The sequence below is a fragment of the Triticum aestivum genome, chromosome 3B (assembly GCF_018294505.1).
Source record: "Triticum aestivum cultivar Chinese Spring chromosome 3B, IWGSC CS RefSeq v2.1, whole genome shotgun sequence".
NCBI lineage: Eukaryota > Viridiplantae > Streptophyta > Magnoliopsida > Poales > Poaceae > Triticum > Triticum aestivum.
In genome coordinates this window covers 595,169,341-595,194,245 of record NC_057801.1, presented here as the reverse complement: position 1 = coordinate 595,194,245, position 24,905 = coordinate 595,169,341, and the positions used below count along the sequence as shown (strand labels likewise).

Sequence of the window (24,905 nt, the reverse complement as noted above, 5' to 3'; positions counted from 1 at the left end):
CCGGGCCGGCGGCGGGGACTGGCGCGGCGGCGGTGCGGACGAACCAGGCGGCGACACGTGGCGGCGGCAGGGCAACCCGGACGTGTCCGGCTGCGGCCGGACCTGTCCGGTGGCGGCGGAAGGGGAATTCGCTAGGGTTTCGTCCGGAATTCGGGGGAGGGGTCTATATATAGAGGTAGAGGGAGCTAGGAGTGTCCAAATGGGGTGTAGTTTTCGCCCACATGATCGTGATCGAACGACCGAGAGCATGGAGGTGACTTAGATGGGTTATTGGGCTGTTTTGGAGGGGTGTTGGGCTGCAACTTAAAAGAGGCCTTAGCGAGAGTGCGGTTAACCGTTGGAGTACCAAACGAGCTCCAAATGACCCGAAACTTGACAGGTGGTCTACTGGTGCTATACCAGGGCCACTTGACAAGGCTCGGTCCATTCCGAGAACGTTCAACACCCGCACACGAAAGGAGACAAGAGGGGTGCGCCGGTGCATGTGGGAGTGTCGGATTGCGAAACGGTCAACGGGGAAAATGCTCGGATGCATAAGACGAACACGTATGCAAATGAGATGCACATGATGACATGATATGATATGCATGACATGAATAAAATGAAAAACAAAAGACAAAACCCAACCACGGAGGAAATATCATATCACATAGCCGAAAATGGCAAGAGTTGGAGTTACAAAGATGGAAAGTTACATCCTGGGTGTTACATAAGCTGCTTGTTGTACTGATGTTTTTCAAAGTTGTCCATGTTTGGTGCCGTAAGTGCGTCTGCGCCTCGCCATAAACACACGTTAGTCTCCACTTATCCTCACCCTGCTCCTCTACAGAGACATCAAGATGGTAAACGGAGTAACCCAGAATTTCAACTTTTATTTCATTGTTCCAAAACAAACCGATACCACCACTCCTACCTTGACTAAACACTGCATAAGCATTATCAAAACCAATAGAACTAGCTAAAGCTTCTACCCTAGAACCTTCAATCCGTGTCTCCACAATACAAAGTAGGGTAGGGGTAAACTTCCTCGCAAATTCGCGAAGTTCTCGGACTGCCGCTGGTTTGCCCGCTCCACGGCAGTTCCAGCAAAGGGCACTCATTGGGCCCGGCGGCGCTCCTCGAAGGAGCCTGCCAAACTCTTCATTGCCGAAACCTGTCCATCACTGCCATCATCTTCCTTTCGGGTCCTCTTGGGTTCTCTCTGTGAGGGGGACTGGACACGGAAGTGCCCATCGGCACGATTGCTAGCTTATCTGTAGCATCACCTTTTGTGTTGTTGTGCACATTGCCTTACAGCGGCAACCCAGCCAACCTCTTCCTTGTGAGATCATCCATATCAGCATCGTTGCCATTGCCATCCAACTACCATGTCGTCCTCTCTCCTTCCCGTCCCCTGATAAGCTGGGAAGTTGTTCATGTCGGCCTCGCGGCGGTTGCCTGATCGTCCCCCTGTCCGGCCTCCCCTGCAGCCACCTCTCCTACCTCGGCCCTCTCCAGGACCTTGGCTCGCTCGCATGGCCCAGCTAGCTCGTAAATCCTTGAAGACTAGAGCCGAAGGGGGATGAATCCCAGTACCGTGTTCCTTATAGAGATGACCCAACATACCACACACGGCGCACCAATCAGGGAGCTTCTCATACTTTACCCTGTAGATCTGTCTCCCCCCCCCTCTGATCATAGATACAGCGTTCTTTAGGGGTTTAAACACATTCAATCGAATCCACACCCTATGGAAATTCCCAACAAAGTCATGAGACGGTTGTTATGTGAATAGCACTTCCCCCACCTTTGCAGCTAGTGCGGTAACCAGGTGAGCAAACAGATCAGGAACATCATGTATCTGGATCCATATGTCAATTGTCTTCACCTTGATGGATGAAGGTTTTGAGACCCCATCATAAGGCGCAAGAAGCACTGCATCCCCTCGGAAATTCCAAGGTCCCTCATGCATAACTCTCTCCCAATCTCTTAAACAAGACAGTTGAACTCAGTACAGATTATCTTCCAAGGGCTTAAACTTGGCCTCCTGCGCTATATTCCATGCTGACCGCATGTTTCTGTAGAACCACGTCTGACTGTACGATTTGGAGGTGTTTACCCTAGCCAACGCAATCCATCTGGGTCCCTGTGGAGGCGCATCTTTCTCATCGAAGATCACATCATCAAGATCTTCTTCCTTCAGTCCAAGTTCTGCCATCATCCGCTCGACGTCGCTTGCACCCGAGGAGCTCGAGGCCCCATCAGCAGCCATCAGAAGAACCTTACCCGATGCAAAAACTGACCGGGTATATTGGGGAAACCCTAGAACCACCGTTCCCTGCCTAGCCTCGCGTGGGGTGAGCGATGGAGGAAGACAGAGAGAGATCGGCGATAGGGAAGGAAAAAACGATCTACTCGACGGCGTCGTAGTCGCCGCCGCGAGAACAAAACCCTAACTCGAGGGGAAGACGAGTAGAAAAAATCATGAGTAATAAAGGAAAATAATTAGCATCTTTGCCGATTTCTACGATTTTCAAGAAGTTTACAAAGCCCACAGTTTTCTTAATTTTCATAATCGTTGCGCATTTCCAAAATACGTAAAACCATGGTAATTTTTTGAGTAGTTGTCTTTGCCCATAAAAAATATTCCATTTATTCTCATTCACCGTTTTTCATTGTTTCACAATAGTCGTCCAGTGGGCTTCCATGTGTGCAAAACCACAGTCAAGTGATCATCAAAACTACTTTGACCGAACCAAGGGACAAATGCAGATGACACTTTACAGACCAACGTTTTATTGTTTTAATTTGAGTGACCAAATTTGGACTTTCACAATAGTTGAGGGACTGGATAAATATTATACCTTTTTAGTTTTTTTTATTTGCTTAGCAGAAAGGTGTGTCTGCTCCCGATGTAGGTGCACCCAGATGAACAGCAAATTCAGAACATATATTACAAAAAAATCAGTTTTTTTGAAATCAAACAAGATCAAAAGTTTTAGCTTCTTACTAAATTTCATCCGCAAATAACATTCAAGGAGCCCTCACCAAAAATAACAAAACCACTGCTCAAAAGTGCACAAAACTTTGAGCACTGATTTTGTTTAGTGTGCACATTGTAAAAGATATATACACTTATTGTTGGGATACCTCCTCATGTGGGTCGTAATGAGATGACAAATGTGAGCCTCCTCCTCCTCCTCCTCCAAGAAAGAAAGTTAGGGTTCGTGCCTCTCGCCGGCACCGGCGCAGGTCCGCCTCGTCTCCGGTGGCCCTAGGGCCATGGAGGCACGGTGGATCCTGGCAAGGGCCGGCGGGAGGGCTCCGTTTTTAGTCCGTTTTTTCAATCTTGTTAGGGTTTGTGTCCTACTCAGGAAGGCGAGACGGCGGCGGCTCCCTGAAGATGGAATAAAGGTCTCCCCGCCTAGCCCCTGTTCCGGCGGTGCGTCTAGCATCGTTGGTGGGCGTGTGGAGGTGTGTCTCCGGCAGATCTATCTTTGGTGGATTTGCTCAGATCTCGTCGTTGTTCGTCTACGTTCGTGTGTCTTCGGTTTGGATCCTTCCGATCTATGTTATTTTTCATCGGCGGCGGTTGCTGTTCTGGGGTGTTGGTCCTATGGGGCCTTAGCACGACGACTTCCCGACTGTCTACTACAACAACTTGTGCCTGGCTCCGGTGATGGAGGGGCGATGACGGCGGCGCGCCTTCGGCTCGATTCGGTGCTTGTAGTCGTCGCTAGGTGGTCTACGAATCTGGATGTAATTTTTTTTTCTGGTATTCGTTGTACTGCTATGATTGAAGATGAATAGATTGAAAGTTTTTCCTCAAAAAAAAGAGATGATAAATGTGAGTCATTTAGGCTTTGTTCGGTTACACCCTGCCCTAAAAGGATTGGAGGGGATTTGACTTGTAGAGGATTTAATCCACCTCAATCCCTGTCAAAACCCCTCCACAACCCTGTCAACCGAACATGGCCTTAGACAGCCCAAACATGTGGCAAAGCCCACCGCCCATAGGCTAATGACCTTGGGTCATTTTGCTATTTGCATGCGAGGGAAGGGGGAGGTCTAGTCCCATCCAGAAGCCACCAATATAAATGACGAAAATCAGGTTAGCCTTCGTTGGAGAAGAAGAGGAAAACATAAAGAAAGATTGAAGGAAGAGCTTCAAGCAAGCAAAGGGAGCTCAAACCTAAGGTTGTGATGATTTGATCCACCACCTTGTCTCTTTCAAGATACTGATTCCACATCTTTGGTGAGATTGTTCCAACACAATCTCTTGAGCCCCAAATCTTGTTGTTGCCATCCAAGATTGAGAGGTCTTGATGTATGTGAGCCTCTCGTGCTATCTAGACAACAATTTCTTGTATCTCACATTTAATTATAGTGGAAGAAGATTTGGGTGGATTTGGTCCATGGTTTTATCTAAAACTTGGGGAGACTATGTGTTGAATGTTATTGGTCTTGATTACCGTGTGATGAGAGAGAAGCATTTCTTTCTATTTTAAAGTGCATTGAAAATATAGAAGTACATTTTTTGTGAATAAATTTTGAATGTCAAACGTACATTTATTCGTGGATGGAGGGAGTATATCACATTGATTGGACAAGATGTTTTCCTACATGGACTTTGGACAAACGAAAAGGCTTGAAAATTAGTTCAAGTTCATGGAGCTGCACTAACTGTCTTGAGAGCTAGAAACGGGTATCCAATCCGAACAGAAGTGCAGAGCAGATTCTGACAATTTCTCTGATATAGTTTTCATGTTCGGCCGGCCAAGACGTGAAGGACACTACACTTAGTCGCTGGGAGCTCACAACATTGTTTTCAGCATTGACCAGACGGCAAAGATAACGGCAGAAGAACAGGCTCTATCCTAATCATCGTCATCGAGCTATATATTGTCAAAGGTTGTTGTGCTGAAGTGCTGATCTAATCTGGCATGCACACTAATATGTATTCGAAACCACTTTCGAAATGGATCTGAACGATTCTTCAGAAGTGCTTGAACTGCAGACATTTGACCTGCAAGTCTAATCATATGTACGAGCTGATTTGTTCAGTCGGTGTTAGTCTGAACATTCAGTCCTTGTACGAGCTGATTATGTTCATGTCTACACAGAGTTTTGAGCTGCTTCCCCTGGACTAACAAGCATGCCTGTTGCCGTGGTGCTGAACGTTCAATTTTGTCATGGGACTTGTGTGTGAGCCTTCATAGTTCCAATTGATTGCAAAAGCATAAATGACCTAGTGTAAACTGGAGTAGTACATCCAAGTTTGCTTGGAACTATAAAAGTTCATGCATTTCATATTCAGAACGATATGTAGTTGCTACTGTTCCAGATTAAAATGTATAGTTTCTACTGCAAACCATATGACAAAACTTATACTCCTGCTAGGTTTCTTTTTTCCGTCAGCAGCTGTTCAAATTGTAACACAACAGGTACCGGTGCACCAACACCATTTTCTTTCAGTCTTTCAGGAGAAGAGAGGTTGCACCTCGTGAACATCTTAACTGCAGCACAATTTCGCGGCAGAACATGATCTCGACGGACAAAAGAATTAACATTGCTTGATCAAACCAACATACAAATTAATCGGGAGAAAAAACATCACGGAAGCAGCCTGAATCCTTTGCTGCTACCTGCAAGAACTGCTCTCCTAATCGGCCAGTAACCATTTTTGTCTTGATTCGGCGTCAGTTCCTCCAGAACAGGAACGGCACCTTAACGTCGCAGGACCTGGACACCATCTTGGCGCTGGCGGCGAGCCTGTCCACCGCCATGGCGCACCGCACCGTCACCGGCACGGCCCACGTCCTCAGCCCGCCGAGCTGCAGCCGCACGGGCACCGTGATGTCCACGTCGAACGGCACCGACCGGAGCCGCTCCGCCGCGGCCATCTGCCCGCGCTCGCGCTCCGAGAACCGTATCCCGGTGCCCTTGGCCTTCGCCACGAACACCGTGATGTTGCCCGGCGCCTGGTAGAAGGCCGGCCACGCGCCGTCCGCCAGGCTCACGCCCTCGTACGACACGGCGACGCGGCTCCCGGCGCCGTCGTAGTGCACGCCGACCTTGCCGTTGGCGCTGTTGTCGGCGCGGACGGTCGCGGCAAACCCCGGCGAGAGCGCGCCGGGCGCGGAGGCGTTGCCGACCCCGGCGAGGCCCGACACGGCGAGGGACACGACCGTGTACGCCGGCTGCCTGGGCTTGAACGCGAGGTACACGGCCCCGACGGCGGCGGCGAGGAGGACGGCGAGGGAGAGGAGCGCGACGGCGAGGTAGAGGCAGGCGCGGAGGCAGGAGCAGCCGGCGCGGCGCTTGGCGCGGCGGGTGTAGTGCTGGAAGAGGCGCGCGTTCTCCGGCGGCGGTACGCGGAAGACCTTGTCCTTGGGCACCTGCACGACGTACGTGCCAGGCTGCGGCTTGTTTTGGTGCTGGGGCGGCGGCGGGACGGGCTTCTCGAAGTGGAAGCTGTAGAGCGGGCTGGAGGAGGGGTCGGAGGAGGAGTAGGCGTACTCGCCGGAGAAGTCGGAGCTGGTGGCCGCCGGGTGGACCCGGCCGTCGTTCATCATCGGCCGCTCCTGCTCCTCGCGGCGCGCGTGCGAATCAATCTGCGACATCAGAAACGTCCGTGCCACACTGTCAGTTGTAATTGATGCGCATTGGTACATTCCAGAACTGGTCACCATATTCTCAATTGACAAACAAATCCGGCCGGAGATAGGGAAGACGGCGACGCACCTTGTATGGCTGTCTGTGGTCGCCGGCGTTGTTTCTCCCTTCTGGCTTGGGGTTTCTCCCTTGTGGTGGACGAAGGAGGGGGAGGAGGAGGAGAGGGACGTGACGTGCGAGGAGGTGAACAAGATGGGAGAGAGAGCGGGGAGGGCGGCGGCGGCGGGGGTTATATAGAGCGCGGCGGCGGGTCGGGTCGGGCTGCTTACTGCCGAAGGAGGGAGCGTCCTGGAAACCGCGTGGCGGTCGCGGTCGCGGCTGTGGGTTTATGGAAGGTTTTGATCAACGGGGAAACAAAGGTGTGAAATCGATCCTGGACTGCACCGGTCCGCATGCATGGCAAGGCAAGCGATGCGTGTTGGCAAACGCGAACACAGATCTCTGCTCGTTAATGCAGACAGCTGGATCCATCGGCGTCCGGTGAGTACTGGAGTAGTTCAAGGGGACACGCATGGCATCGCATCGCATGGAGAAACAAAAATTGTCACACACACACACTTTTTCGCTTCACTCTGCATGCGTGTCATGTGGTTTATGCGATTTCACGGCCACCAGAGCAGGGCCGTTGGAGGCGGCGGCGGCAGCTGTTTGGCGACGGCAGCCAGCTCATGGTACGCGGCTGGGTGAAAACAGCAGGCCGTACGTGCAGTCGTGCACTGCACACGGGTAGAGACGCGGGAGGGCACACAGACACAGGTAGGCAACGCGACCCACGTGATGGTGCTCCGGCTAAGCAGCTTGGTCCAACACGTCACGTCAGATAAACTCTTGGAGCCAAAATTAATTAAGATACATTCTTTTTGTCCATTTTGATGACAAGTATTTTCGGACGGAAGGACTATAATAGTGCTCCTAGCGAACTGTATAATCCAATGTTTACGCAGTGGATGATGTATAGATCGATCGATAGAGTATCCTGGCAGGCGGCAGCTGGATGGTCCATGCCCAAGTGATGCGTGCCCACGCTCGATCGCGCTGCCGGCCAGGCCGTGCCGCGTCTTCCTATAGTCGTGCCTGCTACTACTACACTACTGCTAATTCAGAGACAAGGCCGGTTTGCTCCTTGTCCCAAACCTACTACTACACTACTGCTAATTCAGAGATCGATTTGTTTCGAAGTACTCCCACGTCCCAAAATAAATGACTTAACTGTATTAGAAGCTAGAATAATGTACAAAGTAATTCGTGGGGTACGCAGGTGCGAGGGCATATGCATCTGCGCACGATGTGATCCGAAAACTCAATTCGATAGGGAAATTGTCTTTGTCCTACATTTTGAGACTGAGGGAGTAGATGAAAATTTAGGAAGCATGTGAACATGTCACAATATGCATGACCATCTTGTGCTACTACTCCACGCAATTGTTCTTGTACGTCTTTCCTTCCTCCTCCTTCAACCGGTCTGTTCCCTTCAATCATCTTCATATTCATTGTCATTCTTCATATTTTTTTTGCATTGATACTATTCATCACCTTCTTCGTTGGGACACCCGTCGCTCAATGAGTTTTTCATGCTCTTCGTATTCAAGTCATTTGTATTCTTCCTTCAATCATTCGGTCACGTTATTCGTGATACATCCGCCCACCTATCTTCGTGTTTAGGTTCTTAATTCATCACTCTACATTCTTTTGTCCACCATACATGTCCTTATGAATTCCAAATTCATGGGACACACTCTTTCCGTTGTTAACTATTCGGCGTTTACACGGCATCCTTGCATGGCTAACGTGTATTTGTTGTTCTGTCCGTCCTTTTGATATCTTCCTTGCAAATACAATTATGATTTCATCCTTCCAAATGCAACAACTCTTATGCGAGATAATTGTCGTCTCATCTCTTCTTAATCCTAATATTATAGATTCTTCTATGAGTGTTCAAAAAAAATTCTTCTATGAAGTTACGTTTTTCGAAACTTGCCTTTACTTTCTTTTCTATTCTAGTTTATGTTTTTGCTGGCAAGTCATGTATGCTCAAACTTGCGTTCTCCTCATTCCCTCGCTTGCAGTCTCCTTTTTAGCGTAAAACCAACCATTACGAAATGTACATCCACGTCTAGTATTGCAATTTCATACTTACATTCCTAATTTCTAGTTCACACCCTCAAATGATGTTCTAACATTTATTTCCACTTGACCCGCAGACCCTCTGTTGTAGTCGCATCAACTTCCTCCTCCGTAATCTTCTTCGCGTGATCCTTTTTCTTCCCAATCAAATTCTCAAATCAATCCGCCGCCACCTCTCCCTATGTCATCGGCGCCAGTCACCACAAGTCCTCACCACCAACGATCGCCAGCCGATAAATGCATTGCTTGTGCTCGCCTGCTGGCGGCGACCCCGCTCGCCATACCCCACAAAATCCAAATGGATTTGAATCAACCGGGTGGAATGTTGGTAAATTTCCATCTATATCACTTAATCTCATTCAAATTGCTTTTGACTGCTTGTTTTCTACTGACTCCACTCGTTACATTTGTAGTGCCTAAACCGCAATAACATCAAAGGTTTGTGCACCCATGAGCATGTATTGAAGAACAACACCTTCTACCTCACGCTTCCAGAGTTCTTTAAGGATAAGACAATACATTCATGTAATCGGGATGTCTGATTTGTTAGTTCGTTTATCATGGAGTATTATTACTATTTATGTGTTGTTTTATACATTGAAGGTGTGCATGCAACTTATCTGAACTGCAATTCAGATAAAACATACATTCACTTGCTTTTCATTATTTGTTGACTACAAAGTGTTTGCATAATTTAAGCATAAATTATGTTTTCTTTGGGAGTGCTTACTAACATGTACCTATTCTCAATTCCAAAATATGCTAAAACTACCCTTCCCACATTTCAAAACTATTTCTATATATACTCATTTCACACAAATCCTTTCATGATCTGTTACAACCTGGGTAGAGAACTACAAAATTCGTTCAATATCATCTGACATGACCCATATTGCGGCAACATGACCGCAAAATCGTCCTATACTCTGTATCAGCAGGCAGCCGAAACTGCAATGTTTTATCAATCCAAAATATGTATAACAAACATCATGATTTTTCCCATAAAATTTGAAGGAATGACTACAGATAACGATAACAATGATAAAACCCATAGACTATGCTTCTAAATGATCATCAATCCATTAAGATGTTATCAAATTGGGTGATTGTAAATCAATTAACTATTTCTCATAGCCTTATGATGTTGCTACACCACAAATCTGAAGCCATGCCAAAACAAAGTTCTAACCTTTCTGGTACTACAAAAAAATAAAACACACACATGGTTTCCATTGTTCTAGTCCATTAACATCAAGAAATACATTCCAAGGTAGAAGAATACTCCTTTATCCATCTACAAATATGCTTGGCTATTGACAGAGCAACATAACTCCGGAGCAACCAAGTGTAAAATCAAGTAGCAGGCCGGCTATGATGTACGATGCCAGTCCCTGATGCCAGTATGGCATGAAATTTTCATAAGGAAGAAGCCACACTTTCTGAAAAGCAACACAAAAACTCCGATGTACTACTAGCTGTCAAATTGATAACAACATTCAAAAGCACAAGCAATTCGATTCTAAGCAACCAAGTGTATTTTCAAAGTCACTCATGCTGGAATTTTGTCTATTTTGGGTCTAGCCCAATAGCAGTTTCAGAAATTCTTAATAAATCCTAGGGGCCCATGCAGCCCATTCGTTCAAGGCAAGAGGTGGAACTAAAGTTTAGTCCCACATTGCTAGTTTAGAGGGAGTTGGACCTTTATATAAGGGAGGTTCTTTTCCCACTTGTATGAGCATGAAAACAAGAGGGACATCCACGTGCGCTCCTCCTCCGCCGCTCGCCGCGCCGCGCCGCGGGTTGCGGAAATGAGCCGAGCTGATGTCTAAATTTTTGCCACGCACTACGGGTATACGAAAGGTAACTCGGGAGCTGGAAAGTTTTGCTATGGTGGATATGAATACGAATGCTGCACCCTTCGGCTGCTGCCTGTTCGTTTCGTCTCCCTCGTTCCCTTCAGTTCCCGGCACAGCCGCTGACCTCCTTCTCTTGCGCCTATAAAAGGGAGGTCGCTCCTCCCAGAGAGACGCACCAGAACAACACAACCCTCTCGCCTCAGAGTTCCCGACCACTGAGCTACTGCTATGATCTTCCCCATCCTGGCTTGCGGCGTGCACCGTAGGTCGGGACAGTAGGCCTCCAAAACCGCACCTTTTGAGTCCTGTACGGGAGAAGGGTGATAAGGTTTTTGGGGAGCGCTTCACGCGACTACTGACTTCTTCATCACGGTCGCCCCGGATTCCGGTGACTACTTCCCCGACGACGACTTCTTCCCCGACGTCCACGACCTCCTCGACGACATGGCTGGCGAGGACACCGACCCCAAGTCCAGCGCTTCTGCTGTTGCTGTCCCGTACATTTTGTTCCTCTTTCTATTAGAGGTCCCGCTACAGTTCCTTGTTCTAGTATTTTCCCTAGATATGTTAGACTCTATTTCATATATGCAACTTGCTATATTGTCTGCTATAAATATGTTTAGTTACGGTTCATATATGAAGATGTTGTTTACCTTCTCTTTGTCAAATCGCATGGCTTGTTTTATCACTGCTATACTAGTCATGCTTTATTTAGTATTTCCGTTAATAAAATCATTCGATAATTTTCTCATATTTCCAACAATCCAAAAACCTTATGATAGGCAAATTACCCCAAGTGGTTTTGCTGCTTCCATGAGACCTCCTATGTTTGAGGGTATGCACTATAAGAGGTGGCGCGTGAGAGCAGTCTTATGGTTTCAAACCATGATTTGCTATGACGCCACTCTTGGCAAACCTGAAGGAGAGCATGATGCTCAACAGGCACAAGCTTTTCAGAAAATGGATACCTTGTTTAAGGCTTCTCTCTTGAGTGTTCTTGGTGAGAACATAGTTAATGCTTATGCGTTAATTGATAATAGAAAAGATATGTGGGATGCACTCGAGGCCAAGTTTGGGGTCTCGGATGCTGGCACTGAGTTGTATATCATGGAGCAATTCTATGACTACAGGATGACTGAAGAGCGCTCCGTGGTTGAGCAAGCTCATGAGATATAGTCATTTGCTAGAGAACTTGAGCACTTCAATTGTATCCTACCAGACAAGTTTATTGTCGGAGGTATCATCACTAAGCTTCCTCCCACGTGGAGGAACTTTGCTACCTTACTGAAGCATAAGAGGCAGGAGTTTTCCGTTCCGGATCTCATTGGTACTCTTGATGTGGAAGAAAAGGCGAGAGCAAAGGACAACCGTGCTCGAGGTATTGAGGGAGGTTCTAGTGCCAATCTGGTACATAAGAAGAACTTCCTGCCCCACAAGTCTAAGAACAAGGGCAAGTTTGATGGTAAAGCAAAGTTTGATGGGAAGAATAAGGCTGTGCAGCACACGAACTTCAAGAAGAAGAATGACAAGAAGAAAGGTGTTTGTCATGTGTGTGGGGATCCTGATCATTGGGCTCCTAGTTGCCCTAATCACTATGACAAGCGTCATCCTGGGAAAGGCGGCAAGACCGCTAATGTTGTCATTGGAGACACTTACATGAAGGATGTTGGGTATGGTATATTTCCCACTATTCTTTCGATGTGTCATTCTCCCGATTGGTTGATTGACATGGGTGTAATGTGCATGTATGCGGCCATATTTCCATGTTTTCGTCTTATCAGACCGCAGGGACTTCAACCGTGCTGATGGGCAACGGTTCAAGTGCTTCCGTTCGTGGTGTTGGCACGGTCGATCTAAAGTTTACTTCGGGGAAGATCGTGCGGCTGAAGAACCTGCATTATGTTATGTCCCCTCCGTCAATAAAAATCTTGTTAGTGGATCTCTTCTGTGTAGAGATGGCTATAAGCTTGTCTTTGAGTCGAATAAATTTGTAATATCCAAGTATGGAACCTTTGTTGGTAAAGGCTATGAGTCAGGACGACTGTTTCATTTATCCTTATCAGACGTTTGCAATAAAGTTGTTAATCATGTTTGCAACAATAGTGAATCAAATGTGTGGCATTCACGTCTTTGTCATGTTAATTTTGGTTGCATGTCGCGACTAGCAAAGTTGAACTTAATCCCTAGTTTCACCACTGTCAAGGGATCTAGTGTCAAGTTTGTGTGCAAGCTAAGCAACCTCGTAAGTCTCACACGACTGCGGAAACGAGAAATCTTGCACCACTAGAGCTCATACATTCAGATCTATGTGAAATGAATGGTGTTTTGACAAGAGGTGGAAAGAAGTATTTTATGACGTTAATTGATGACTCCACTAGATAATGTCATGTGTATCTTATGAAATCTAAGGATGAGGCTTTGAACTATTTCAAGATCTATAAAGCTGAAGCGGAAAACCAACTTGATCGAAAGATCAAGAGGCTTAGGTCCGATCATGGTGGAGAATATTTCTCAAATGAATTTGATTCCTTTTCTGTAGAACATGGTATAATCCATGAGAGGACGCCTCCCTATTCACCTCAGTCAAATGGGGTGACCAAAAGAAAGAACCGTACTCTAACTGATTTGATTAACGCCATGTTAGACACATCGGGTCTCTCCAAGGCATGGTGGGGGGAGGCGATATTGACTGCATGTCATGTCCTAAACCGAGTTCCCACAAAGAACAAAGAGATAACTCCATTCGAGGAATGGGAGAAGAAAAGGTTAAAGCTCTCTTATCTACGAACCTGGGGTTGTTTGGCGAAAGTCAATGTGCCAATTCCAAATAAGCGGAAGTTGAGACCAAAAACTGTGGATTGTGTTTTCCTGGGATATGTTTTTCATAGCATTGGTTATAGATTCTTGGTTGTAAAATCTGAGGTACCTGACATGCATGTATGTACGATCATGGAGTCGAATGATGCAACTTTCTTTGAAGATATCTTTCCCATGAAGGATATGGCTATCCCATCTAATCAGGAGATGCCTAGTTCATCGAATCAGGAACCAGTTTGAATTACTGAACCTGCCATTTTGATGGAACACTTTGAAAGTCCTGTGGAGGAGAACAATGAAGTTCCTACTAGAAGCAAGAGACAGAGGACTGCAAAGTCCTTTGGTGATGATTTTGTTGTGTATCTCATAGATGACACTCCAATTTTATTTCAGAGGCCTATGCATCTGAAGATGCTGACTACTGGAAGGAAGCAGTCCTAGTGAGATGGACTCCATATTGGCGGTGCAAACCTATAGGATGCAAATGGGTATTCAAGAAGAAGCTTAGGCCTGATGGTACTATTGAGAAGTACAAGGCTCGACTCGTGGCTAAGGGTTATACCCAAAAGGAAGGTGAAGACTTCTTTGATACTTACTCACATGTGGCTTGTCTGACCACTATTCGAGTACTACTTTCACTTGCTGCCTTACATGGTCTTCTCGTTCATCAAGTGAATGTTAAGACTGCTTTCCTAAATGGAGAGTTAGAAGAGGAAATTTATATGGAACAACCAGATGGGTTTGTAGTAGATGGTCAGGAAGGGAAAGTGTGCAAGTTGTTGAAGTCTTTGTATGGACTTAAGCAAGCACCCAAGCAGTGGCATGAGAAGTTTGAAAGAACTTTAACAGCCACAGGCTTTGTTGTAAATGAAGCTGATAAATGTGTGTACTATCAGCATGGTGGGGGCAAGGGAGCTATCCTTTGCTTGTATGTTGATGACATTCTGATTTTCGGAACAAATCTGAAGGTTATTAAGGAGGTCAAGGATTTCCTATCTCGTTTCTTTGAGATGAAGAATTTAGGAGTGGCTGATGTCATTCTAAACATCAAATTGTTGAGAGACGATGATGGTGGGATTACATTGCTTCAATCTCACTATGTGGAAAAGATCTTGAGTCGCTTTGGCTATAGTGACTGCAAGCCCTCTCAAACACCATATGATGCTAGTGTGTTGCTTCGAAAGAATCGAAGAATTGCTAGAGACCAATTAAAATATTCTCAGATTATTGGCTCGCTTATGTATTTAACCAGTGCTACAAGACCTAACATATCTTTTGCTGTTAGCAAACTGAGCCGGTTTGTCTCAAAACCAGGAGATGTGCATTGGAAAGCTCTAGAGAGAGTTTTGCGCTATTTGAAAGGCACTGTGAATTATGGAATCCACTACACTGGGCGCCCAAAGGTGCTTGAAGGGTATAGTGACTCAAACTGGATCTTTGATGCTGATGAGATAAAGGCCACAAGCGGATATGTATTCACTCATGGAGGTGGCGTTGTTTCTTGGAAGTCTTGCATGCAGACCATCTTAACAACGTCAACAATGGAAGCAGAACTCACAGCACTAGATACAGCTACGGTCAAAGCAGATTGGCTTCGTCGGCTCTTGAATGACTTGCTGGTTGTTGAGAAACCTGTGCCGCATATCCTTATGAACTACGACAATCAAACTGTGATCACGAAAGTGAGCATCTCAAAGGATAACATGAAGTCATCAAGACACATTCAGAGAAGGTTAAAGTCTGTCAGAAAAATGAGAAACTCCGGAGTTATTGCATTGGATTATGTCCAAACGTCTAAAAATCTGGCAGATCCTTTTACTAAGGGTCTATCACGTAATGTGATATATAATGCATCGAGGGAGATGGGTATGAGACCCACAATATATATGAGTTGTTCACAATGGTAACCTATTCTTTGTGATCGGAGATCCTGTGAATTAGATGTGGAAGATAAGCTGTTGATCAACTGAGAGGAGAGTATCCTTACTATTAACAATACCACTCCATGAAGATGTAATACTCTCCTAATCTGCATGGCAAGTTGATGTATATCTTAATGTGTTCTAAGTGGCTCTTTTAAGTAGAGATGTTGTCCTGCAGAACATCTTTTGAAGAACATACCTATATTAGTCTGATTGTTAAATGTCGCAATCTATGAGAGTAGGGTTCTCTCTAGTAAACTCATGAAAGGTCTCAGAGTATGACGCATAAGCTCCACCTGCGGGGAAGACCCACGGTAGCCCAGTATCGGTCAAGGCTTTGTGTGAAGCTAGATTCGCAGAAAATTTGCAGTTCAAGGGCCAGTCCACTGTTCAAGTTGCTTACTGGTGTAGCATAGAGTTCTAGTTGGAAGTTCAACTTAACAATCTCCACTGCAGTACCGGTACATAAAACAGTGTTTTGGAACCAAAGGCAAATTTTGTGCGCCTCTGGGATCTGGTGGGGGATTGCTGGAATTTTGTCTATTTTGGGCCTAGCCCAATAGCAGTTTCAGAAATTCCTAATAAATCCTAGAGCCCCATGTAGCCCATTCGTTCAAGGCAAGAGGTGGAACTAAAGTTTAGTCCCATATTGCTAGTTTAGAGGGAGTTGGACCTTTTTATAAGGGAGGTTATTTCCCTACTTGTATGAGCATGAGAACAAGAGGGACATCCACGCGCGCTCCTCCTCTGCTGCCCGCCACGCCTCGTCACGCCGCGGGTTGCGGGAATGGGCCGAGACGATGTCTAATTTTTTGCCATGCACTACGGGTATACGAGAGGTCACTCGGGAGCTAGAAAGTTTTGTTGTAGTGGATATTGAATACGAATGCTGCACCCTTCGGCTGCTGCCTATTCGTTTCATCTCCCTCGTTCCCTTCAGCTCCCGGCGCAGCCTCTCACCTCCTTCTCTTGCGCCTATAAAAGGGAGGTCGCTCCTCCCAGAGAGACGCACCAAAACAATACAACCCTCTCGCCTCAGAGTTCTCGACCACTGAGCTACTGCTACGATCTTTCCCATCCCAGCTTGCAGCGTGCACCGCAGGTCGGGACAGTAGGCCTCCGAAACTGCACCTTTTGAGTTCCTGTATGGGACAAGGGTGATAAGGTTTTTGGGGAGCGCTTCGCGCGACTACTGACTTCTTCGTCACGGATGCCCCGAATTCCGACGACTACTTCCTCGACGACGACTTATTCCTCGACATCCACGACCTCCTCGACGACATGGTTGGCGAGGACACCGACCCCAAGTCCAGTGCTTCTGCCGCTGTTGTCCCGTACGTTTTGTTCCTCTTTCTATTAGAGGTCCCGCTACAGTTCCTTGTTCTAGTATTTGCCCTAGATATGTTAGGCTCTATTTCATATATGCAACTTGCTATACTGTCTGCTATAGATATGTTTAGTTACGGTTCTATAAGGGCATATTTATCCCCAAGATGTTTTGGTGATTGATGACAATGCTTTTGCACACTAATCGTGTGCGTTGAGTTCTTTCAGAGATTCATCCTTTGGCACGAGACGATTACTTCCCCTCGATGTTTTATTCAAGACGGTGTAGCTCCTTCGTTTCTATGTTGGTGGTCTAGTTTCGTAGGAGTCACCGTACTATCAAGAGAGGATCCGTTTTGGTAAGGCTAGGGTGGAATCAACACGTACACATCCCTATCACACCTGATGCTTCTTTCCGCTTCATTGGAGCTATCTTTCCTTAATTTGTGCCTGCCTGTCCTGTCCCAGCGGTAGTACCGCGGTCTTCAGCGGTAGTACCGCCGAAGCTCGTCAAGCGGTAGTACCGCTCCCCGAGCGGTAGTACCGCTCCCTGAGCGGTAGTACCGCTTGTGAGGTTTGGCCGTAGTACCGCAGTGGTTCCGGGCTACTACCGCCTCAATTCTCGACTCTTGTTTTTCATGTCGGGTTTTACGGTACTAGTAGCGGCAGTAGGGGCGGTAGTACCGCTCCAAGCGGTAGTACCGCCTATTCTTCCGCGGTAGTACCGCTCTGGGGCCAGGACCCTGCTCCCCTCGTCAGCGCGGCAGTACCGCTGGGAGGGAGCGGTAGTACCGCTTATCAGCGGTAGTACCGCCCTGTCCAAGCGGTAGTACCGCTCTGTGCGTGGTTGGTTGGTGGGTAACGGTTGGATTGTTTCCCCCACTATATAAAGGTGTCTTCTTTCCCAAAGTTGACTTACCTCTTTCCCCCAAAGCTCCATTGTTGCTCCAAGCTCCATTTTCGCCCGATCTCTCTCCCTAGCCAATCAAACTTGTTGATTTGCTCGGGATTGGTTGAGAAGGCCCCGATCTACACTTCCACCAAGAGAAATTTGATTCCCCCCACTTATCCCTAGCGGATCTTGTTACTCTTGGGTGTTGAGCACCCTAGACGGTTGAGATCACCTCGAAGCCATACTCCATTGTGGTGAAGCTTCGTGGTGTTGTTGGGAGCCTCCAAGTGTTGTGGAGATAGCCCCAATCTTGTTTGTAAAGGTTCGGTCGCCGCCTTCGAGGGCACCAATAGTGGAATCACGGCATCTCGCATTGTGTGAGGGCGTGAGGAGATTACGGTGGCCCTAGTGGCTTCTTGGGGAGCATTGTGCCTCCACACCGCTCTAACGGAGACGTACTTCCCTTTAAAAGGAAGGAACTTCGGTAACACATCCTCGTCTCCACCGGCTCCACTCTTGGTTATCTCGTGCCTTTACTTTTGCAAGCTTAGTTGTGTTGTATCTATTGCTTGCTTGTGTGCTAGTTGTCTTTGCATCATATAGGTTGTCCACGTAGTTGCACATCTAGACAACCTATTTCATTGCAAGGTTTAAATTGTTAAAGAAAAGTCTAAAAATTGTTAGTTGCCTATTCACCCCCCCTCTAGTCAACCATATCGATCCTTTCAATTGGTATCAGAGCCTCGTCTCTTTATTAAGGACTTTGCCGTCCGAAGAGTATGGTTGACATCAACGACGGTGCGGAGGAGCACTCCGGTGTGAATCCTATCTCGTCTTCGGCCGAAGGGGGAACCTCGGTCTCACGTGAGGAATTCAATGTGGCTTTAGACACATTGAAAACATCCATGACGGCCGAGGTTAAAAGCATGTTTTCTGAATTCCTAGAAGGACTTAAACTATCTACCTCGCCGATGAAAGTGGGTGATCCCACTAACAAGGTGACGGATGCCACCTCCGACAAGGGGGAAGCTAATAGTGAAAAAGGTCCTTCTACTAGTGGTAGAAATGGCTCCGGCATCTTTGCCCATGTGGAACCTCCTACTTATGGTGGACCGATTCCCACTACTCATTTAAATCATGCCGGTCCACCTCCTAAGATTGTGAAAAATGAGGATTTTGATGCTTGGGTTTATCGTTTCAAGCGTCATTTAAAGCATGTGAATACTAATCTTTGGAGAATTATAGAAGAAGGTTTCTATCCACATGACCCAAGCAACTTCACCCCTCGAGAAGCCGTGGATAATCAATTCAATGAAAGTGCTCTCTTCATCATCCAAGATGCAATCCTTCCCGAAGATCTCCCTCATCTTCGTCCTCATGCCATGGCTAAAGACGCATGGAAATGTGTTGTGTCTCTCTATCGAGGAAGTGCTAGCATTCAACGCTCCAACTATGAAGTTGTGCAAGATGAAGCCGATGAGTTTGCAATGAAAGAAGATGAAGAACCTCGTGAGCTCTTTCGAAGAGTGACCAAACTCGCGGTCGCACTCCGAGATCATGGGAGCAAGGACACAGATGACAATTGGATCAAGCGCAAGTTCCTCAAGGCCATGATGCCCTACAACAAGGCCATGTCCTCCGTCATTCGTCAAAGACCGGACTTCCACTCCATGACCTCAGGTGAAGTGTTGGATGAGTTCGTTGCAATGAGCATCTTGGACAAGACCGCCGACAATGCGGTGCTCCGTTCTCAAAGGGCAAAGAAGCCCAATCTTGCCTTGAAGGCCAAGGTTAGTGTGGAAGAAGAAGAAGAGAAGGAAGATGAGGAGAGCAACCCCGAAGACACGAAGTATGATTATCATGAGCACATGGCTCTTGCCTCAAGACAATTTTGGAGTAAGAAGAATACAAGACCCAACTTCAACAAGAACAACTCAAGTGGCCTCAAGGGCAAGCAACGAGTTAGAACTTGTTTCAACTGTGGCAATGTGAGCCACTTCGTTGCGGATTGTCCTTACAAGAAGCGGGAAGACAATGGTGGCAAGTTCATCCGAAAAGACAAAGCCAAGTCCTTCCCAAACAAGAACAACTTCACCAAGAAGACTCCTACACGCGGGTTGGTAGTTCAAGAAGAATACCGTGAGGATGACGATGATGATGAAGATAGTGAAGCAACGGCTATGGCATCCGTTGCCATTGCCACAACTCCCCGGGTGTCTCTCTTCGATTCACCCAACGAGAACATCACCGCCAAGTGCCTCATGGCTAAAGCCACCAACAAGGTAACCCCCAACATCAAAACCACCATTATTCCTAATCCTCCTTCAACGGATGGACTTGATAATGTTAAGGGGTCTAATGAGGAGGTAAATGAATTTGAGTCATTCATGAGTAAGCTCAAGGGCAAATCCAAGAAGCACTTCGTTGCTCTCTTGGAACAACTTGGTGAAGCCAATGACATGATCGAGGCTCACGAAGAAACCATCTCTAAGATGGAAGGTCATAGTCGTGACTATGCCGATGAGATATCGGATCTCTCTAATGCTCTTGAGGAAGAGCGTGGGCATCGTTTGGCTCTTGAGGAGTCACACAACGATGACCATGCCAAACTAAAGAAAGATCTTGATCATGCTCTTGTTGTGTCTCGTGTTCTAACTTCCGAGAAGGCTAAACTTGGGGTTGATCATGTTAGACTCAAGGAGGAGTTTGATGTACTTGACAAGGCCCATAAGGTCTTGAAAGGTGCTCATGCAAACCTCAAGGAGTCTCATGCTCAACTCCAAGTTAAGCTAACCAAGGAAAAGGCCACATTTCCTCACATGGTCTTGATTGATAATGCAAATGCTACTAACCCATGTTGTGAGCATGTGCATCTTGTGGAGGAGAATGTCAAGTTGAAGGAACAACTCGAGAAAGGTCTTGTGTCATGCATACAAGGCGAGAAGAACCTAAATGACCTTTTGAGCAATCAAAAGGAAGTTGTGGGCAAGGAGGGAGTTGGGTTCTCACCCAAGTCCAAGAACAAGAAGAAGAACAAGGAGAAGAATAACAAGACCAATCGACCTCCCCCGCTCAAGCAAACCTTTGTGAAGGAGGGAGAGGGTGCTCCTAAGGAGAAGAAGAACAATGCGAAGAGTGGTGATGCCAAAGAGTGCAAAGCCATCTCTCCCAACAAAGCCGGCGACTTTAACCCCTCTTATGTGTTGTGCCGTGCTAGTGATGGGCATGTTTATGCTAAATTTGTTGGTTCTTCTTATGAGTACATTGAATGGTCTATTTGGGTTCCTAAGACCCTTGTTACTAACATCAAAGGACCCATTACTCAATGGGTACCTAAAACCAAGCATTGATCTCTTGTAGGTGTTTGCTTCCGGTGGGGGATCATGGTTGCTCGATAGTGGAGCAACAAATCATATGACCGGGAGCAAGGACTTGGTGGTGGACGTGCACAAGATCCCATCTATGCCCACCAATGTCGAATGGGGTGATGCCTCACATTCTAAGGTATTGGGTCTTGGCAAGGTTGTCATTTCTCATGATCTAACGATCGAGAAAGTCATGCTTGTTGAGTCCCTTGCGTTCAATTTACTTTCCGTTCGTCAACTCGCACTCATGGGCTTTGCCACCTTCTTTGATATTGATACCGTGGCCCTCTTGTGGAGCAAGACTCTTAAAGTAGCCTTTGTTGGGCATGTCGAGAACGGTCTCTATGTGATTAACTTTTCGGAGCAACCCACTAAGACCGCGACATGCCTAATGGCTAAAGTTGATGTGGGATGGCTTTGGCATCGCCGTTTAGCCCACGTCAATATGAGATCTTTGCAAAGTCTTCTCAAGGGGGACCATGTCCGTGGACTAACGAATGTTAGTTTTGCCAAAGATCGTGCTTGCAGTGCTTGTATCGAAGGAAAGCTTCATGAGACGGCTCACCCTCCCACGACTATCATCTACTCAAAGAGACCCTTGGAGCTCCTGCACATGGACCTCTTTGGGCCTCCATCCTTTGATAGTCTTGGGGGTAGAAAGTATTGCTTGGTGATTGTGGATGATTATTCAAGATACACTTGGGTATACTTCTTCAAGAGGAAGAGTGAGACTCAACAAACCGTCATCGACTTTGCAAATGAAGCTCAACGTCAACATAATGCAAAGATCTTGACAATAAGAAGTGACAACGGCACCGAGTTCAAGAACTACACCTTGGATGAGTTTCTTAGTGATGAGGGGATCAAGCACCAATATTCTGCACCATATACCCCTCAACAAAATGGTGTTGCGGAGAGGAAGAACCGGACGTTGATGGATGCGGCAAGGACCATGATGGCGGAGTTCAAGTCTCCATACAACTTTTGGGCCGAAGCCATCAACACTGCATGTCATGCATCCAATCGGCTCTATCTCCGCAAAGGCTTGAACAAGACTCCTTATGAGATACTCACCGGGAACAAGCCCAATCTCAAGTACTTCCGGGTGTTCGGGTGTAAGTGTTTCATTCTCAAGAAAGGTGTTCGTTTGTCTAAATTCGAGGCTAGAGCTTATGAGGGCATATTTGTTGGTTATGCTACAAACTCTCATGCTTACCGTGTTCTCAACAAGTCCAACGGACTCATTGAGGAGACGTGTAACGTGGAGTTTGACGAAAATAACGGCTCCCAAGTGGAGCAAAGTGGTACTTGTGATGTAGGTGATGAAATTCCTCCCCAAGCCATAAGAAGAATGGGTATTGGTCATATTCTACCCATTGAGGAACCCCTTGTGGCCGAAGGAGAAGGACAATGCTCCACTCCAGTGGAGCCTTCACCTACTCAAGACCCACACGCTTCCGAAGAACAAAGTGTAGGCCCTCAACCTCGGGAACAAGACCAAGGGCAAGATCAATCTCAAGATGGTGGTGAACCTCCAAATGATGCCCAAGGTCAAGTTCTCCCCCTCGAGCAAGTTCAAGATCATGAGCAAGCTCAAGATCAAGAACAAGCTCATGACGACGCTCAAGATGATCAAGTGAACCCTCCTCCTTCCACATCCGAGGAGGAATTAGAGCGTCGTGCCGCGAAGATTGCTTCCAAACTCACCACCAAAGGTCATCTCATGGAGAATGTGGTTGGAAGCCTAAGAAAGGGGGTAAGCACTCGTAGACAATTAGCAAACTATTGTGAACATCACGCGTTTGTCTCTTGTGTTGAACCCCATAAGGTCTATGAGGCGCTCGAAGACTCGGATTGGCTCAATGCCATGCATGAAGAACTCAACAACTTCGAGTACAACAAGGTGTGGAGGTTGGTGCCAAGGCCTTCGGGGAACCATAACATCATTGGAACCAAGTGGATCTTCAAGAACAAGCAAGATGCTCATGGGAACATCATTCGCAACAAGGCAAGATTGGTAGCACAAGGCTACTCCCAAGTCGAGGGTATTGACTACGGTGAAACCTTTGCTCCCGTTGCTCGCCTTGAATCCATTTGTTTGTTGATTGCTTATGCTTCCCATCACAACTTTAAGTTGCAACAAATGGATGTGAAAAGTGCTTTTCTTAATGGTCCCATTAATGAGTTGGTTTATGTCAAGCAACCCCCCGGGTTCGAGGATCCTTACTTCCCGGATCATGTGTATCAACTCGATAAGGCACTCTATGGCCTTAAACAAGCCCCACGTGCGTGGTATGACCACCTTACCGAGTTGTTACAAGATCGTGGATTTGAAGTTGGGCTAATCGATCCCACTCTTTTTACTAAGAAGGTCAAAGGGGAGTTGTTTGTGTGCCAACTATATGTTGATGACATTATCTTTGGTTCTCCTAACAAAGCTTTCAATGAAGAATTTGCCGCTCTCATGACCTCTAAGTTCAAGATGTCCTCGATGGGAGAGTTGAAGTTCTTCCTTGGTTTTGATATCAAACAAAGAAGAGAAGGTACCTTCATCAACCAAGCCAAATACACTCAAGACATGCTTAAGAGATTCAAGCTAAGTGATGTCAAGCCGGCCTCTACTCCGATGCCCACCAAGTGCCAACTTGACATTGATCCCAATGGTAAAGCGGTGGATCAAAAGGTATATCGCTCTATGATTGGTTCCTTGCTTTACCTTTGTGCATCTAGACCGGATATCATGTTGAGTGTGGGAATGTGTGCACGGTTCCAAGCCGCACCAAAGGAAAGCCACTATGTGGCAGTCAAGCGAATCTTTCGATATTTGGCTCATACCCCAAACTTTGGCCTATGGTACCCAAGAGGAGCTAACTTCAAGCTTGAAGGATTCACGGATTCTGATTGGGCGGGAGACAAGGTGGATAGGAAGTCCACTTCCGGAGGGTGCCAATTTCTTGGTTGCTCTTTGGTAAGTTGGTCTTCTAAGAAGCAAAGTTGTGTATCTCTCTCGTCCACCGAAGCAGAATATGTGGCGGCCGGTAGTTGTTGTGCACAACTCTTATGGATGAGGCAAACTTTAAAGGAGTACGGTGTCATTTGTGACAAAGTGCCTCTTTGGTGTGACAATGAAAGTGCCATCAAGATTTCTCTCAACCCGGTGCAACACTTCAAGACGAAGCATATTGAGATCCGGTATCACTTCATCCGGGATCACATTAGGCGAGGGGAGATCGAGCTCAAGTATGTCAACACTCATGATAACCTTGCAGATATTTTCACGAAGCCCTTGGATGAAGCAAGATTTCGCGAGTTAAGGCATGAGCTAAATATCATTGATTTGAGCAATGTGACTTGAACCCGTGCACCCCCCACCACACTCTACTTGTTGTCTAGTTTAGATGTAGGCATGGACATAGGGGGAGTGTTGTTCTCTCAATGAACTCTGCATAAATTGATCTAGTCTTTCACTTTAACCATATTTGTATGGTACTAGTGCTTCAAGGACGAGTTTTGGTCACGGGTCCAAGGTTAAAATCTTCGCGACGCCATACCTCTTGACTCAAACATAGGTGGCCTCGGCCACCGCCCTCTCTTGAAGAGGTGTGTTTTGCTCCGTTTTAGTGTGTTTGTGGTCTGGTTGGTCCTTCTTCTTTCTTGGCTGTGTTTTTCCCGTTTTTTTAGAGCTTAAGCCGTGTGTTTAGGGGCCCGTGGTTGCTGAGCGGTACTACCGCTGGTGGTGCGCGGTACTACCGCTCTAAGCGGTACTACCGCCCACCAGCGCGGTACTACCGCTGCGAGGCGGGGGCAGGGGGTTATTTTGGGGGCAGGGGGAGTTTCTTCTCCCCCATACCCATTCGCTCGCCCCCACGCTCTTCGTCTCTCCAGCAACCGGCGCCGCGGGAGGGCTCCGGCGGATCTCCCTCTCCGGGGCGCTCCTCTCCATTTCCTT

The 24,905-nt window shown here is 47.0% G+C and overlaps 1 protein-coding gene across 1 annotated transcript; it reads right to left on the bottom strand.

Moving 5' to 3' along the window:
- Positions 1-5,521: 5,521 nt before the first annotated feature.
- On the bottom strand, positions 5,522-6,964 carry LOC123065825 (NDR1/HIN1-like protein 13). The gene is made up of 2 exons (XM_044489036.1): positions 6,724-6,964; positions 5,522-6,593 (listed from the first exon to the last, which is right to left on the bottom strand). Exon 2 carries the CDS (start codon positions 6,552-6,554, stop codon positions 5,679-5,681), a length of 876 nt encoding a protein of 291 aa, XP_044344971.1. The 5' UTR covers positions 6,555-6,593; positions 6,724-6,964; the 3' UTR covers positions 5,522-5,678.
- Between the last annotated feature and the right edge of the window lie 17,941 nt (positions 6,965-24,905).